This window comes from Coenobita brevimanus, chromosome 84 (assembly GCF_032717465.1).
Source record: "Coenobita brevimanus isolate Jiangsu-jjx chromosome 84, ASM3271746v2, whole genome shotgun sequence".
Lineage (NCBI taxonomy): Eukaryota > Metazoa > Arthropoda > Malacostraca > Decapoda > Coenobitidae > Coenobita > Coenobita brevimanus.
In genome coordinates, this window is record NC_137037.1 from 46,822,301 (window position 1) to 46,840,139 (window position 17,839).

Consider the following 17,839-nt stretch of genomic DNA (forward strand, 5'->3'; position numbering starts at 1 on the left):
TTCACTGGGTGCAAAAACAAGAGAGATTTTCGCCACAGACTAACTGGCCTCTCATACTTCGAGGGTGGAGCTGAACTCTCCAAAGGACCAATGAGCGTTCACTATTAGAAGCAATAACAGAGAATCGGGTGCTAATTGACCAATCATTGACCACGCCGGGTCATAATGGCGATAAGAACAGAGGGAACAACGTAAAAGGAGTGGAAGTGTTCTGGGCTGCCGTATAAGTCCACGTGAACCGCTGGTGAGCTGACCCTGAGACTGTTTATACCTGGTGTGTGTTGCTGGACCTGCTATAACTCAGTGCTGTGGCCGTGCTAGTGTGTTGTGGCACAAGTGTGTTCTAAGTGTGTCGTCCGCTTCGTGTGTCGCAGCCTCCATGATGCCACAGGCGCCCACGCCCGCGGTGCCCACACGCCCTCGCCTCGGGTTCTCCATAGAATCTCTGGTAGGATGCGGTGACGATAAGCGGCCGCCGCCGTCGCCGCCGCCGCCGCCCGGTCTCACCAAACTACCAGAGTCCCCACCCCATCAGCCACACCGAGACCTGGGCAGCTTGTGCTTACCCCGAGAGTTCCTCCTGGCCCGCGAGCAGCAGCTGAGAGAACAGTTAAGAGACCAGTTGCTAAAGGAACAGCTTCTGCGAGTGCAGCAGGCGCGGCAAGAGCACCACCACCGAGCTTCGCCCCTCGCATCACCCAGACCACGTTCACCCACCACCATTCACCACGACGAGGAGAAGAAGGCGCCCTCTCCACTCAGCCCCACAGCCCTGCCCCCACACCACTTCCAGCCCGGATCAGGGGTGCCGCTGCCGCCACAGCTGCTGCCGCTGGGCGCCCCTCACATGCCGCCACATCTGCCATCGCCCCTCATGCCCCACCCCCTCCTGGCGCAGGGGCAGGTGCCGCCCCTGGGAGCGCCTCTACCACCAACCTCCTGTCCACGCGACTACCCCCTCTACCCCTGGCTCCTCTCCCGCCACGGCAGGATCTTCCCGCCAGGCTTCCCCGGCGGTGAGTGTGTGTGTATGTCTGAATACATATACAGTACTGGCCAGGTTGAGCCAGGCCCCCAGCTGCTGGTGTGAGAAATGGTAGTTAAATAATGTAAGAATATTGGCCGACACTGTAAAATTAAACGCCATGTAGCGATATTCATCTTGTCATCCCACTAGCAGTAAGTTGTCCAGTCAGGTTATTTATTGCCCGCTCTCTGACGGCTTGTGACTCGGCTGTGCTCTGCAGGTCCGGACTTCCCTACGTTCCTGCTGCCGTTCCGGAAGCCGAAGCGAATTCGGACGGCGTTCAGTCCGAGCCAGTTGCTGAAGCTGGAGCAGGCCTTTGAGAAGAACCAGTACGTGGTGGGCGCAGAGAGGAAGCAGCTGGCACAGTCCCTTAACCTCTCAGAGACACAGGTGGGTAGGTGGGGGACTGTAGTAGTAGTAGTTGTTTTAGTAATAGTAATACATGGTGGACCTGTGTGAGGAAGCGAGTGGTACAGTTGCTGGATTTATCTGATACACAAGTTGATGGGTGGGAGTCGTAGTGGTGGTAGTGACAGTAGTGATGGTGATAGTGGTGGAGGAAACAACTATCTCAGTCATTAAATATGTCAGAGACGCGGAGGGTGTAGGAGAACCGTAGTGGTAGCAGTGATGGTAGCGCAGTTCCTCAGCCTCTCAGAAATACAGGTGGGTTGAGGGGGAGCAAAAAAACCATAAGACAATGGTAGTAAGGTACAGAGAGAGCAGGGTTAGTGGTAGTGGGTGTAGTGGTAGCAGTGGCAGTGGTAGCAGCAAAAGTAAAGCTGTTTGGTAGTGATCCAGAGCTGTATTTCAGATGGCATATAGGAAGCTTCGTAGCACCTCTCCATTAGCGATTTATAATGCCTGTTACTCCTTTATTTAATTTTCTTGTAACTTACTGAAGCAAATTTTTATTGGAGCTGTAAATGTATAAATAATATGAGAAGATTAAAATTGAAAGACTACTTCAGAATAAATCGCTGATGTAGATATGCAAGGGATTCTTCAAAGCCACTTAGAATACGACCACAGAAATCAAGTTACAGTGATACTTAAAATAATAAAAAAATAGGTGGAGGCACTTTATTGTTAGCTGCACGGTCTGGGACAAAAACTTTCTCACTATTTCACTGTGATATATGAAACAGGGCAGGTTCATCGTTGTCCTCCCTGACCCATCATTAAAAAATCATCATCTATGGGCTGATAAACACAGGATGCCTCTCTCAGCTTAGGAACATTAACCAGCAGAGGACAGTGTGAAGGAGAAGGGGTGGAACAGCAGGCACACTTTTGTCTCCGAGTGTACCACGGTAATGACAGTAGTGGTCACAGCGCCGTTCGATTCGCAACACGTCGGTGGGAGGGATACGGTCGTGGTAGCGTAGTTACAGTAGAAATGGTTGCGTAGTAGCGGAGGCCACAGCAGTAGTAGTAGTAGTAGTAGTAGTAGTAGTAATAGTAGTAGTAGTAGTCGGTTTCTTTTCAGCTGAAGGAAATGGTCTCACTCTCAACACTTGAATATTTAAGTTGTGGGTTCCTCAAAAAGTTGCGAGATTTTGTTACGAGGTAGGAATGAGTCTCCTTGGTTACCAGAGGAATCGACCCTCCAGTTTGACAACTTATGGCCATCAGATGAGCTGGAGGGGGTTAGGGATCATCGCCAGGTTAGAACAAACGCACTATAGCATATCAGTTCCTCAATCTCTCAGGTGAGCTCAGGTGAATGGGAGACTGGGGAGAGAGAAGGATATTTTTTTTGCTATATTACCCCTAGCTATACCACAAAATAGGCTGGATTGATCTCACACATCGTTGTAATACTTTTTCTTTTTTTTTCGTAAGTCCACTCCTGATTTTATCTTGCGATTCACTTAGGCAATGTGTTAGTTGTGAAAAAAGCGTCTTTGTGTTAGATGGTCACGGGTTCATTATCGTCGTAATTAATATTCTTAAGTGAATTTTTGGATCCTAAGAATTTCAAAGGAATAAAATTGTGGGATACTGGGATGCTGATTACTAGTGCCATTAAATGCTGATAATTACTGTACCATTTCTGTACCATCATCATCATTAACTACTACTACTACTACTACTACTACTACTATTATTGATATTATTATTATTATTATTATTATTATTGGATACATCACAGAAGTCTGAAAATACACCGTACAATATTTACAACTATATAACATTCACAAGCCCAAGAGATATAAATAAAAATAAATACTATAATATGAAACAGTCACGAGGAAAGCAATGATCCATGAAAAAAAAAAAAATCAAAGTTGTCGTTTTGAATAATGAAGGTAAATCTGGCAACGACACTAAATAATTATCTCAAAGGTAATTGTGATAAAACCCTTTCAGCTCGAGTACGTGAAAGATTCTTGCTGTCCTGACGATTTTTTCAGTTCAGTTTTACAGGCATGTGAATAGTGAATTATTTAAATGAAGCCTATATATATAAAATCCCTCTAGTTCGAAAAAAAAAAAAAGTCTCCAAGTTTAACAAAATCGTCTGGGTATAGCAAGCCAAAAATAAATAAATTAATTAATAAGAAAAGAAAGAAAGAAAGAAAGAAAATATACATAAAAGGTAATAAGATTTTTGGAGGGTTAAAACAAATGGCTCAAGCATCATAGACTTAAATAAATGAAAACGATCACAGAATAATGAATAAGAATTTTAGCCTATTATTATTATTATTATTATTTTTTTATTAATTTTTCCCACCGTCAGACACCTTTTTTTAGTAATGAGATTTTGGAAACGGGACGGGGGGGGGGTAAGTTAGACATCGCTTTCATTAATCCCTTCAGTCCGATGATGTATTTTGGATATTACGTCTTGCTATCTCCGGTCATTTTTTTTTTTTTTAGCAGGAGAGGTTAGATAGTCTTCATTAACCCCTTCACTACAAGAGGCCTATCTAAAGCTGAATAAAATTGCATGGAGGTAATAAATAAACAGATAAATAAAAAAAAATAAAAAAATAAAATATCATCGGATTGGAGGAATTAGAGGTGCCTTTAAGCTGAATAAAATACGTCAGTAGCAAAATATAAAAAAGAAGATTAAAGAAATAAATAAAAGGTGAAAAGAAAAAAATCATTGCATTGAGGGGATTAAAAAATAAATTAAGAAAACGAAATTAATTATCAATAAAAAATTTAAGAATAAAAAATAAATTAATGTAGAGTTAAATACTACATTCAAAATCTCAGAAAATAATTAATGTAAAGATTACTAACTATTTTTCAAGTTTTCACGTCCAATTATCGGTGAATAAATGATGCCGCGCTCGGAATATAGGAAATAAATGAAAGAGTGAGAGAGAGAGAGAGAGAGAGAGAGAGAGAGAGAGAGAGAGAGAGAGAGAGAGAGAGAGAGAGATTGTTTTCCCGCTACCACTAACCCTCTCATGGACGATACAACTCTAGCATTTTTTTTCCAGGTCACATCAAGCGATTTTATTCGTGAGACAAAAAAAAAACCTAAGTGCTATTGCCTGAAGTATAGATCAGAATACAAGTTAAAATAAATAATGATCCTACATTCTTGCATATAATATAGACTGATAGACTGCATTAAAAATATTGTGGCAGCGTAACAACAGGAGTAAAAATAGAGCAAGGAGAGCTGTACTATATGAATTTTATTTTTACTCGAAGGGTAATATTAATCCCCAGTATTTTTCAGCGTCATTATGAAAGCAACAGCAACATAAACAAAACCATATTAAAAAAATAATTCCTTCCTCGTTGTTGGTCGAGTTATAAGGAGGGTAATGGAGCCTAGCAAGTTTCAATTTTCACTCAAAGATTTCGTTATGTATACAGAAGTTTTCTAATTGATCGGCATAGAAAAAAGGCACATATGTCTGGAGATAGCCGAAGAAAATACAAAATACGTCATCGGACTGAAAGGGTTTAAGAAGTTCAAGGAAGTAAGTGAACATGGCCCCCAAGATCCTCCACTAACACACACTGAAGCATCCGTGGCCACTGTTACGTATCAGAGGGCCAGTCCAAACGACCCTAGTTATCTGTTTGCCTCGTCAGGATGGTACTCGTGCCCTTAGCTCCCTATTCCCGTGGGTCAAGGAGGCTCCCTGGCACCTCCTCCTTACCAGTTTATTGCTGTATCTCAACCATAAGTTTTCCTAATCTTATAAATTACGTTCGTTTTTTTGCTTTTTTTATTTTTCCATTTTTTTTAAAAACCCAAACAACAACAAAATGCTTTACGACCATCATCTTAAGTTTTCTTGATCTTAAAAGCTACCGTACGTTTGTTTACTTTATTTATTTATTTATTTATTTTTATCCTAAACTGTTATGGAATATTTTAAAGACAGACTCAACAACAACGGGAAAAAAGGCGACAAAATTCAATTATACCTTACAATATTTTTCTGATTTATTGTACAAACTGACCAAGATCCTTCATGAATACTTTTCCTGGTGCGTCAACATAAACAGACAAACAAATAAATACACGAACAAACAAACAAATATACTTTTACTGCATATTATTTTTTAGAATTTATTGACTACTGTATATGAAAAAAAAAAAAAAAAAAGGTAGCATTGAGCTTTCATTTTTCTCTTGCTGGATCATCACTTTTACTCCATTTACCAAAATTTTAAGTTAACCTTCACTAACATTTGCCTAACAGATTAACCTAACCTAACTTCACCTAATCTCATCGACTAGTCTCTATACTAATCCTAACAGACCAACCTAATCTAATCCAACCTAATCTCTATGCTAAACCAAAAAAGACTAACCTAACCCAGTGCTTCCTAGAAAAGTGAAAAAATGTGCCCAAAGCGACAGCAACATGCACCCTAGTCGGCGCTAATCCGCCCCGCCCGCCCCTCGCCTCTCCCGACTGGGCGTAATTTCACTCTCCACCGCCCCGCCCCGCCCACAATCCCGCCCACAATCCCGCCCAATTGATTCCCCGTTTCCCACACCCTTTCAGTACGATGACGCCTTACCTGAGTTTATTCTTGCCCTTTACAGACGATTATATTCGGGTACGGAGATGCTGTTCTGACTGGAGGGATTATTTTAGTTATTGAAATTTATTCCTGCATTCTTCAGGCGATTTTCTTCAGCTTAGAGAGACTTATCGAGCTTAGAGAGAGACTTTACGAGTTTAAGAGAGACTTTCTGAACTTAGAGAGAGACTTTTTGAGATTAGAGAGAGATTTTTTTTGAGCTTAAAAGAGTTTTCGAGCTTAGGAGAGACTTTTCGAGCTGAGAGGGAGACTATTCGAGGTTAGGAGAGATTTTTCGAACTTGGGAGGGACTTTTTGAGCTAAGAGAGAGACTTTCTGAGCTTGAGAGAGACTCTGAGCTTAGGAGAGACTTTTTGAACATAGGAGAGACTTTTCGAGTTCAGGGAGAATTTCTGAGCTTAAGGAGAGACTTTTCGAGCTTTGTGAGAGACTTTTTGAGCTTAGGAGAGAGACTTTTTAAGCTTAGAGACTTTTAGAGCTTAGGAGAGACTTTTCTAACCTAGGGGAGACTTTTTGAGCTTAGAAGAGCTTAGAAAATAAATCTCGTTATATCAGAAAAAAAAAAAAAACAATATCGGCTGTAATAACGAATAAATTAAATCTCGTAATATCGGCTGAAATATCGAGGAAAATAAATCTCGTAATACAGGTTAAAAAAAAAAAAAATAGATAAAATAAGTCTCACAATACAGGATTAAATCAAAGGAAAGTAAATATTAGAATATCGGCTGAAATCACGAAGAAAAGTCCCATAATACAGACTGAAATCAGGGAAGGAAATATCTAATATCGGCTAAATATCGGGTTATTAAGCTACGTAATATCGGCCGAAATAATAAAAAAAAAAAAAAGGCTGAAATAACGAGAGAGTAAGTCTCGTAATATTGGCATAAATAACAGGAAAATGGATCTAAAAAATATCGGTTGAAATCTCGAAGAAAATAACAACATCGAGTGAAATCACAATGAAAATCAAAGTATCGGGTGAAATCACGATGGAAATCCTAATAATCGGGTGAAATCTCCATGAAAACATTAATATCGGGTGAAATCTCCAAGAAAATTATAATATCGGGTGAAATCTCCAAGAAAATCGAAATATCGGGTGAAATCAGGGAAAATCGGTCTCCTAAAATTTAAAAATCACGAGAAATAAGGAAGTACGTAGAAATTACAGCGTCAATATAGGAATCACGATAATTGGTGGCTGCAAATAAAGAAAGAAACAAATAAAAGTAAAAATAAGACTGAAATAATTAAAACAAAGTTTGAGGAAAACCGAAACAATGGACTCGAAAATTGCAAACCCGGAAAATAAAAAAATAACAAAAAAATTCTAAAATCCATGAATACAAGTACTCGCAAAAAAAAAAAAATAATAATAATAATAAAAAAAGAGGTCGCTGAAAATTAAAAATCCGGAAAAGTAATGGTGAATAAACTAAAAAAAAAAAAAAAATGGTCTTGAAAAATCTCGAAAAACAGGAATGACTGAGAAGCTGACACCAAACGAAAATTTTACGATTAATGATGGAGAGTCAGAATCATTAACCTCTTCAGTTCTATGACGCGCTTTTCTCCATTTGATTCTTGCTACCTTCAGACGATGTTATTTAACCTGAGTGACACTTTCCGAAATGGTAGAATTAGTTATTATTCCTACTGTCTATTTCCCTACACTTGAGGTTTTCCAAGCTGAAAATAATCTTGTTAGAAATAAATAAATAAATAAATAAATAAATAAGGCATCATCCAACCGAGAAGATAAAAATTATGTAAACAAGTGAAACTGGAACAAAGAAATCTGGAATCGAAATAATATTGAACAACAGAAAACCGAAATAATGGAAAACTGAATGAGAAAAAAAGAGGAAAATGAAAACTCAAAAAATCAGAAAATCGAAATAATGGAAAACTGAAGAAAAAAAAAAAATCAGGGAAATTTAATGGACACAAAAATTGGAGTCACAAAAATATATAATGCAGAATATTGGGACAAAAGGCCATTAACCCCTTCAGTCCGATGACGTACTTTATGTCTCAATTTTGCTACCTTAAAACGATTTTCTTCAGCTTAGGATATTATTTTTGGAACGGGGGGGGGGGGGGGGAGTTAAATATAGCCTTCATTAACCCTTCCACTAGCAGCAGCTCTTAAGAAATTGAAAAAAAAAAAAAATCGCCCGGAGGTAGCAAGAAAAAAGTAATAAATCATCGTGACTTGGTTAAATAAATCAGCCAAGAAAGAATCATCATGGAAGTGAATTAGCTGAACGAAATCTATTAAAGGGGAAATTTGGAGCCAAAGGAAATTCGTAGTCAAGAAAAATGCAGTCACTTAAAATATGGCATCACGAAGAATTGGAATGAGCAGTTTTTGGAGTGGAAGAAAACTGGTAAAGAAAAAATGTAAAAAATTCAAAATCATAAAGTCAAGTATGGAGGAAAATCTGGATCTAATCACCTTCTCTCTCTCTCTCTCTCTCTCTCTCTCTCTCTCTTATCCAATCCTCAGTGACAGAGGATAACACTGCAGCTCTATATCCTTTCCACAGCACTTCTTCGTGACTAGCGCCATATTCTAGCACCTATCTCCTGTTAGAACTCAGCAATCAAGATGGAGAGACAGGTAGCTGAGGCCAAGGTTTGCAGAAATAGGAGAGCTTAGCCTGTGAGTGTGAGGTGGGTATAGGTGGGAGGAGGAGAAGGGGAACGAGATGGAGATAGAGTATGTGAGAGAGGATGGTGTGACAGAGGTCGTTACTGAGTAGGGGCAGAAATACAAGGAGGCCCTAAAATCGAGGTTACTCCACCCAAGATCCGGCGTCGCGAGATAGATAGATAGACAGATGGATAGTTAAATGGAGAGAGAGAGAGAGAGAGAGAGAGAGAGAGAGAGAGAGAGAGAGAGAGATAGCAAACTTGAATTAATACCGAAAAAAAAAAGGTCAAAATTTAAAAACCAAACAAAATCAGACCCACAGAAACTGAGATCCAGAGTACAGCTAGACGATTTTGTTCAGCTGGGAGTGGGTCATAGGAGGCTCAGAGTGTTAATACTTTCACCATTAACCCTCTACTGGTCGGGACAACTCTCGTATTTTTTCTCCAGATGACGCCAGACGATTTTAAAGCACGGTAGCCTTAGAGCGTAAAGAAATATATATTTAAAAGAATCAAAAGCAGATATGGCAGACAATCACCAATATATTAACCGTAAAATTAATCAGGGAAAATTTCGAAATCACAGAGGGGAAAAAAATTATTCGCACAGGTATCAAGACTCGCTTCCTAGGGCTAATTATCCAGCGCTAATTAATTTATATTTTAATTATTAGGTGTTATCAGTGGTCGTAATTGCTATCTCGTCGCTCTCTGACAGGTGTGGGTGTATTATAAGATAGTGGGGATTTGGGGTTGTTTATACTCCTTTTACGATAACTTGGCCTAAAATTGCCATCACTTCATCTTTTATTCCAACGTGGCCTAAAATTGTCAGCATTCCATCTTTAACTTGTCCTAAAATTGCCATCATTCCATCTTTAACTTGTCCTAAAATTGCCATCACTCCATCTTTAACTTGTCCTAAAATTGCCATCACTCAGTCTTCAACCTGTCCTAAAGTTGCCATCAACCCATCTTTTACTGTAATTTGGCCTAAAACTGCTATCTCCCCATCTTGAATGCTGGGCTGTAACAATAGATTAGCACTAGAATACGACGCTAGTCACAAAGAAGTGCTAAAGAAAGAACGTAGAGCTGTAACATTATCTGATTCTGCCACACATCTACTAATTCTATAAACCCCATAATACCTCGAAAAACAATACGAACATTTTACATCAAATTCAGAGTGAAATTCAACAACAGACACTCCAAAAAGGGGATCATCTAAACACACGCATTAACTGTACGCTTAGAGTAAAATCAGATACGTTTACCGAGAGAGATGTTATTTACTGAGCATAATATTTCTTTTTTTACCGCTCATTGTAACAGATTATTCAAAGTTTATTATATTCCTTCGTCTGATAATTCCAAAACAGGAGTGATTATTCAGAGCTTATATTCTTCCGCCTGATTTTTTGTTTTCGATGGCTGGTCACGTCTAAAAATATGGCACCCAAAATTTCACAGATAAAGTTTTTATTTTAATAATTGTAAAAAAAAAAAAACTGAGAGGAATTTTCTTTACATACGGCATATAATTTCCATCCAGATACGAGCATATAATTTGTACACTGATATCGTTGCTGGATTGTTTATAAGAATGTGATAGTTGTGATTGGGACTGATAAGAGACAGGCGTTGCAGCATTTTATTGATTGCAACACCAGTCATTACCCCTTTGCAACGCTGAGATGCTAGGTGTCGCTGGAATCAATATTTCCTGGCAGTAATTTTTTTTTATTCTTCAAGATATACTTCCCGGTATTAGTTTTCTTGCTTAAATTTTTCGAGACTCCTGTTTTAATATTCGCGTCCCTTTCTATTTTTTTTTTTTAATTAATTAATTAATTCACTTTTTCTTGTTCTCTTTCTTTCTTTCTTTCTTTTTGTCTTTTTATCTTTCTTTTTTATCTTTGTATTTATCGTACAACTTAATTCCACTCAGTAGGAAGTCTTATTTTATTTATTATTCATTTTTACTATCTCAAGACGATTTTAACTCACTTTAAGATAAGAGTTTTCGACTTGGAGGGGTCTGATAAGGCCATCATGAACCCCCCTAAGCTACGATTCGTCTTTCCCAGCTTAATAAAACCGTCTGGAAACAGCAGGAACAATAAAATAAAACAATGAAAAATAAATCGCCACGGGAAAGGGGTTGATTCATTCAGTTTTTTCTATGATGAATGGTTCTTCTTTAAAAATATTTCAACACCTAATTGTGATAAAAATAAATTAATTAATAAACAGAAAGTAAATAAGTGAAAATGATAATTATTCGATTTTCATTACCGTGCAAATTACCACTTGTTATAATTACCACCACCATTACCATGATAATTACCACCACCAGTACCCTGATAATTACCACCACCAGTACCCTGATAATTACCACCACCAGTACCACGATAATTACCACCACCAATACCATGATAATTACCACCACCAATACCATGATAATTACCACCACCAATACCACGATAATTACCACCACCAGTACCACGATAATTACCACCACCAGTACCATGATAATTACCACCGCCAGTACCATGATAATTACCACCACCAATACCATGATAATTACCACCACCAGTACCACGATAATTACCACCACCAGTACCATGATAATTACCACCGCCAGTACCATGATAATTACCACCACCAATACCATGATAATTACCACGCCAGTACCATGATAATTACCACCACCAGTACCATGATAATTACCACCACCAGTACCATGATAATTACCAATGTCTTAATTATTACGTAGGAGATAAGTGTTGTTGAGTCAGTCTCTTGATGCTTACGTCAGTCTCTCTCTCTCTCTCTCTATTATCACTTCTCTCTCCTTCTTCGTTAGCGCATCCTGTCTTCCTATGCATTTTCCTCCCTCTTTTATCATCTCTTCTGCTTCCTCTCTTCTCTCCTCTCCTCTCGTCTCCTCTTCTCTTCTCCACCTCCCTTATTTATCATTTATATTTTTGTACTTTTATTTCCTTCGTGACTTCATCGTTTTTAATTTTACTTTATATATTGTATAACTCCAACCCCCCTATCAGTCCCCCCCCCTCTCTGTTTTCCTCCCTTCTCTCCCCTCTCTTTCCCTCTCCTATCTTTCCTCCTCTTTCCCCTCTTTCCTATTTTCTTTTCTCTCTTTCCACCCTTCTCCTCCATCTTTTCCCCCATTCCCCTTTCCTTTCTTGTCTCTTCTCTCTGCCCTCTCTCTCCCTTCCCCCTCCTTTCTCTCCCTCCCTTCTTCCTCTCGTCTCTCCCCTCTCTCCCTCCCCTCCGTCTCTCCCCTCGCCTCCCCTCACCCCGCTGATTTCCACCGTATTGCCGGAATCCCAGGGTAATTGTCCGTAAAATCGAGGTAATCGGGAAGCTTAATAGAACTGTTTGATGGGGTCTTGAGTTACGCGTTTCTCGTTATTCGTTACTTGTTCGTTATATGGTGGTTTTTCGCGTTTTATCAGTTTCTCTCTCTCTCTCTCTCTCATTCTTCTTTGTTACACGTTCTTCACTGTGTACTTATATGTAACTTACTAATTTTTCGCTGATCCCTAACTTACTGTGACTAATTACGAAGCAGATCAACCAAAATGCATTCACCAGTAACTATAATTAGTGGATTAACAAGTATGCATAATTAACATTCAGAGTTAGACTGTGAGTAAACGATAAATGAACGTGATCAAGTAGAGTGAAATGAGTCAGTGAGTGAGTAAAGTGTGTAGTAAATGAGTCGATAAATCAGGGTAAGTTTATAAGTAAGTAGAGTTCGTGAGTCTGATAAGTAAATGAGTTAGTGAGTGACATGAGGGAGGGTGATCTAGACTTACTCCCCTCCTTGCTTCCTCGTCCATAACAGCCCACATCCGGAATGGGGAGGGGAGGGGAGGAGGAGGAGAGGCGAGAGAGGAATGGGGAGGAGGAGGAGGAGGGAGGGAGAACGAGTGGGAAGAGAGAAAGGAGGGGAGATGAGGTTGGACAGGGAGGGAAGAAGGAAGCAGAGTTGGAAGAAAGAGGAGGGAGAGGAGAAAAGAAAGAAGAGGGAAAGAGGATCGGGGAAGGAAGAGGGAGAGGGGAAGGAAGGAGAAGCAGAGGGTGAAAAAAATGGGTCATGATGATGATGATGATTATTGTTTTTGGTGTCGGTGCTATTACTGTATATCTAAACCTTCATCTTTACAACAGCTACCACTACTACCACCACCACCACCAATACTACAATTACTACTACAACAACAACAACTACTACTACTACTACTAATAATAATAATAACTTCCCTACACCCGATGTTCAAAGCTAACCATCCACCATCTCTCTCTTCCTCAGGTCAAAGTTTGGTTCCAGAACAGAAGAACAAAGCACAAGAGACAGCAACAAGAGGACGAAGGGGGCGAGAACAAGGCCGAGAATAAGCAGGGCGAGGACGAGGAAGAAGGTCTCGTCTTGGAGCACGAAGAGGAGGAACTTGATGTCGAAAACGAGGCCGACGCGCACTAGGATCTTTTTCGGTCCTCTTGTTTCGAGTCTCCTTTACGTCTTCCTCGTCTTTTTTTTCGTCGTTCGGCGTCGTCTGTTTCCCCTCCATTTTCACAAGATATATATTCGTCTTTCTGTGGCCTCGTTCCTCTTATCTTTCGTTCTTATCCATTCGTCCAGAGCTATTTCTACATTTTTTTAAGGCACTTTGTTTAGGATGTTCGCGTCCTCATCGTCATTCTTCGCCTTCGTTCCCCGGCGTTGTCTGTTCCCCTCCTTTTTCTCACACATATATTCGTCTTTCGTCACCTCGTCCCTCCAGCGAAGCACCTTACTTCTCGACATCATCCAGTCTTCAAGTTAGCTTTATATCGTTCATTTTTTCCCCCACATTCGCCTTTCACAGTCTCTTGGTTTCATCCCTCGTCATCTGTTCATCTGGTGTTCCTGTAATTTTCGTTTTATTTCATTTTTCACTTTTTCTGTATTCATTCCGGCATCCATATTCATGTTTTTCTTTTTCCAGTTTCATATTCTTCAACAAATATCCACACCGCTTTTCACCCTTTCTCCACACTACGTAAAGCTCCTTTCCAAACGTTTCTTAGTGTATTCCAAACATCTCTTCCAAACGTTTCCCTACCTACTCCATACTCCTCTTCCAAACGTTTCCTTACCTACTCCATACTCCTCTTCCAAACGTTTCCTTACCTTCTCAATTCTCCTCTTCCAAACGTTTCCTTACCTTCTCCATACTCCTCTTCCAAACGTTTCCCTACCTACTCCATACTCCTCTTCCAAACGTTTCCCTACCTACTCCATACCCCTCCTTCAAACGTTCCTCTTTCTACTCCATACTCCTTTTACAAACGTTTCTCTAACCACCCCATACCCTACATTCAAACGTTTGTCTCTCTACTCCATATATCTCCTTCGTGCATTCACCATCACCCATATTTCTATCTGGCAAATTCTTCCTCTTCTGTATCCCTCTTCCATACCCAATTCCATCTTCCTTCTTGCACTTACGAGCATCCACCTCAGGCCATCCACAGCCCGTCTTAAACATCCACTTCTCCTTGAAATAATGTAATCAACTCGGTGATCTTCCAAAACCTTTCGTACTCCCTTTATGTTTCGCATCTCAGACTCAGTACATCTTGACTGTCCTTTAAGTCAACCCCCTCCATCTCCTGTTTGTTTTGGCGTCTTCAAGTACTTCTCCTGAGACGCTGGTTCTTGGTTCCCCATCGCAGACCAGAGAAAGAACCAATCCGATATACCCAATCCGATACAACCAAACCGATACATCCAGACCGATAAAACCAGCCCGATACAACCAACCCAGTACAACCAACCCGATACAACTGACCAAATACAACCAAACCGATACAATCAGCCCGATACAACTGACCAAATACAACCAGCCCGATCTAACCATCCTGATACAACCTGACACAACCAGCCTGATACAACCAACCCGATAAAACCAGCCCGATACAACCAACCAAATACAACCAACCGATACAACCAGCCCGATACAACCAAGCCGTCGTCTGGTATATGATATGGTATACACAGATAGATTCGGCTTCCTGGGTAGTACATATATGCCTCTCCTCCTACTGCTACTACTACTACCATTACTAATACCACCACTACTACAACGACCACCACCACCACTAGGCTAATACTACTACTACTACTACTGCTACTACTACTATACCACCCCCACCCCCACCACTAGTTACAACCACCGCCACCCCCACCACTACAGTTACAACCACTCCCACCACCACCACTATTACTACTACTACTACTACTACCACTTGTCCTACCACTACTACTACTACTACTACGCCTTTCTGTCCATAGCAAATTTCGCCTCCCAAAGTTCCTATTTGTGCCATATTCTTGTACAAAGAGCTGTAAATAGCGAGGAAAATAATTTATATGTAAATAAATCGTACGCATTAAGATATTTGTTTTATAATTATATATATATGTATAGTGAAGTGAGAGGTCCTTGTGCCAGTACACTCTATAACACACCTGGGGAGTCGTAGTCCAGGTGACCCTGATGATTCCATAACATCTGTCCCTAAGCGATTTATTTTACACCTTACATTTCGCTATCTTCCTTTATGTTTACTATGGAGGCTATGTCAGTATTTAAACGATGCGAAGAACATGGTAGAGATTGCTAAGGTGTGATTCGGAAAACAAATCGCCAAGGAAGAGGTGTTACGGAGCCTCCTGTCACTACAACTGGTTATACTCTCGTCCGCTTGGGAGGTTTGCTAGCACCTCTTCGTTAGTGATTTATTTCTCCTGTTCCACTTATTATTACACCATTTTATTACACCTGTTGCTTTTTTATTATTATTATTATTATTATTATTATTATTATTATTATTATTATATCTATTGTACGTTTGTTATTATTACATTCATTGCACATTTATTACTTATTGCATATTTATTTGATTACACTTATTACACTTATAAATTATTAGTTATTATTATTATATTTATTATTCCATTATCATTACTTATAACACTTATTACTATTACATTTATTACACTCTTACTGCTTAGTATACTTCTTATATTTATTGTTACACTATCATTTAGTACACTTATTATTATTATTATTATTATTATTATTATTATTCTTTCGCACGTAATTTATATCACTTTTATATCAAGTCTGACCGAATAAACGACACAGGAAAATATAAACATACCAAAAACAGAAATAAATCGCTAAGAAAGAGGTGTTAGGGAGTCTTCTTAGGCAACGAGACTACACGCCCCGGAGTTACTCCCCGATTTATGCTTTACAATAAAGTGTTTTCTCTCCAACTTTTGTGTCACTCTGTCTACCCGTGTGTGTGTGTGTGTGTGTGTGTGTGTGTGTGTGTGTGTGTTCCAGTCATCATCCACTCAAGTATTGCTTGTTATTTAGTAATGATCTCCAGCATTTAAGGGTGACCAGTCGCTTTGCCCTGAGTAGCACTATATGAGCACTAAATGACAAACAACCCTCTGATATAAACCCTAATGGGCCGGCAGATTGAAGTGACGTAACCTAACAGGCCACCAGGCGTCTACTTGTTCGTTCTATGGTTACCACCCAGCGTTGTAAGCGTTTTCCTGGGTTAAAGGAAAGCCCATGGCTTGTCACTTAGTGTCTAGTTACGTGAGATTGCAATGCATCGAGTAAGTGGACTGTGGGTGCCGCATCTACCACTAAATTGCTCTGATAATAATAATGACAATCATATAACGATAATAATAATAATAATAATAATAATAATAATAATAATAATGATAATACTAACAACAACAACAACAACAATAATAATAACAATAATAACAAAACAACAATAATAATAATAAATAATAAATAATAATAATAATAATAATAATAATAATAATAATAATAACAAAAATACCACCATAATCATCATCATCATCATCATTCATTATTTAAGAACATCACATCCATATAAAGTAAAAAGAGTAACACATAATGGCTTGGTTTTAGGCTGAGTACTGTACACACAAATTTGCTGCGAAGATAAAATGAGAGGCAGCAAAAATAAATAAAAAAATAAAACAAAATAAATTAAAAATATAAATAATAACAAAAAGGTGAATACAGATCTACTTTCCATCTCTTCATATATTCATTTTTTTTTTAAAGCGCCGCGGGCAGTAAATTAATCACCACAGAATTATTTTTTCCCCGAAGTTTGTAAAAAAAATATCTAGATCTAATGACAATGCATTAACACTCTAAGGGATTCACACACAAACTTTCACGGCTATACGAGCACTAACCTCTTCACTTCGATGACGTTTTATATATATATATATATATATATATATATATATATATATATATATATATATATATATATATATATATATATATATATATATATATATATATATATATATATATATATATATATATATATATATATATATATTGCAATTTTCAGACGATTTTATTCAGCTTTGGCAAGACCTCTTGTAAAACTGGGGTCTTAATATGGCAGGGGCAGATTAATTATCTGGCCATATATATATATATTTTTTTTTTCAGTTGTCTACGAGCAATATAATTCACAAAATAATTCATCACCAGAAATACGTGATCATAAAAGGTCCAGCAGCTGTCTAGTGAAAAGTTTTAAATATTCAGTAACATTAAAAAATCTTTATACATGTGATCGCACTTTACTGCTGCTGCTACTACTACTACTACTATTACTACTACTACTACTACTTCTATACTACTACTACTACTACTATTACTACTACCAATAACAGTAATAATAACAGTAATAACAATAGTAATAACAAAAATAATAACAATTGCACATTTCAATAATAGCTATTATTATTATTATTATTATTATCATCATCATTTTTATTATTATTATTATTATTATTATTATTATTATTATCATCATCATTTTTATTATTATTATTATTATTATTCCTATTATTATTATTATTATTATTATTCCTATTATTATTATTATTCCTATTATTATTATTACTATTATTATTATTATTATTATGATCCCTCACGGTCGAGACACCCT

The 17,839-nt window shown here is 38.4% G+C and overlaps 1 protein-coding gene across 1 annotated transcript; it reads left to right on the plus strand.

The window, feature by feature from the left end:
- Positions 1–379: 379 nt before the first annotated feature.
- LOC145410052 (uncharacterized) lies at positions 380–13,241 on the plus strand. The gene is made up of 3 exons (XM_080280266.1): positions 380–1,016; positions 1,248–1,417; positions 13,071–13,241. The coding sequence occupies exons 1-3, from the start codon at positions 380–382 to the stop codon at positions 13,239–13,241; spliced, it is 978 nt and encodes a 325-aa protein (XP_080136392.1).
- The last annotated feature ends 4,598 nt before the right edge of the window (positions 13,242–17,839 follow it).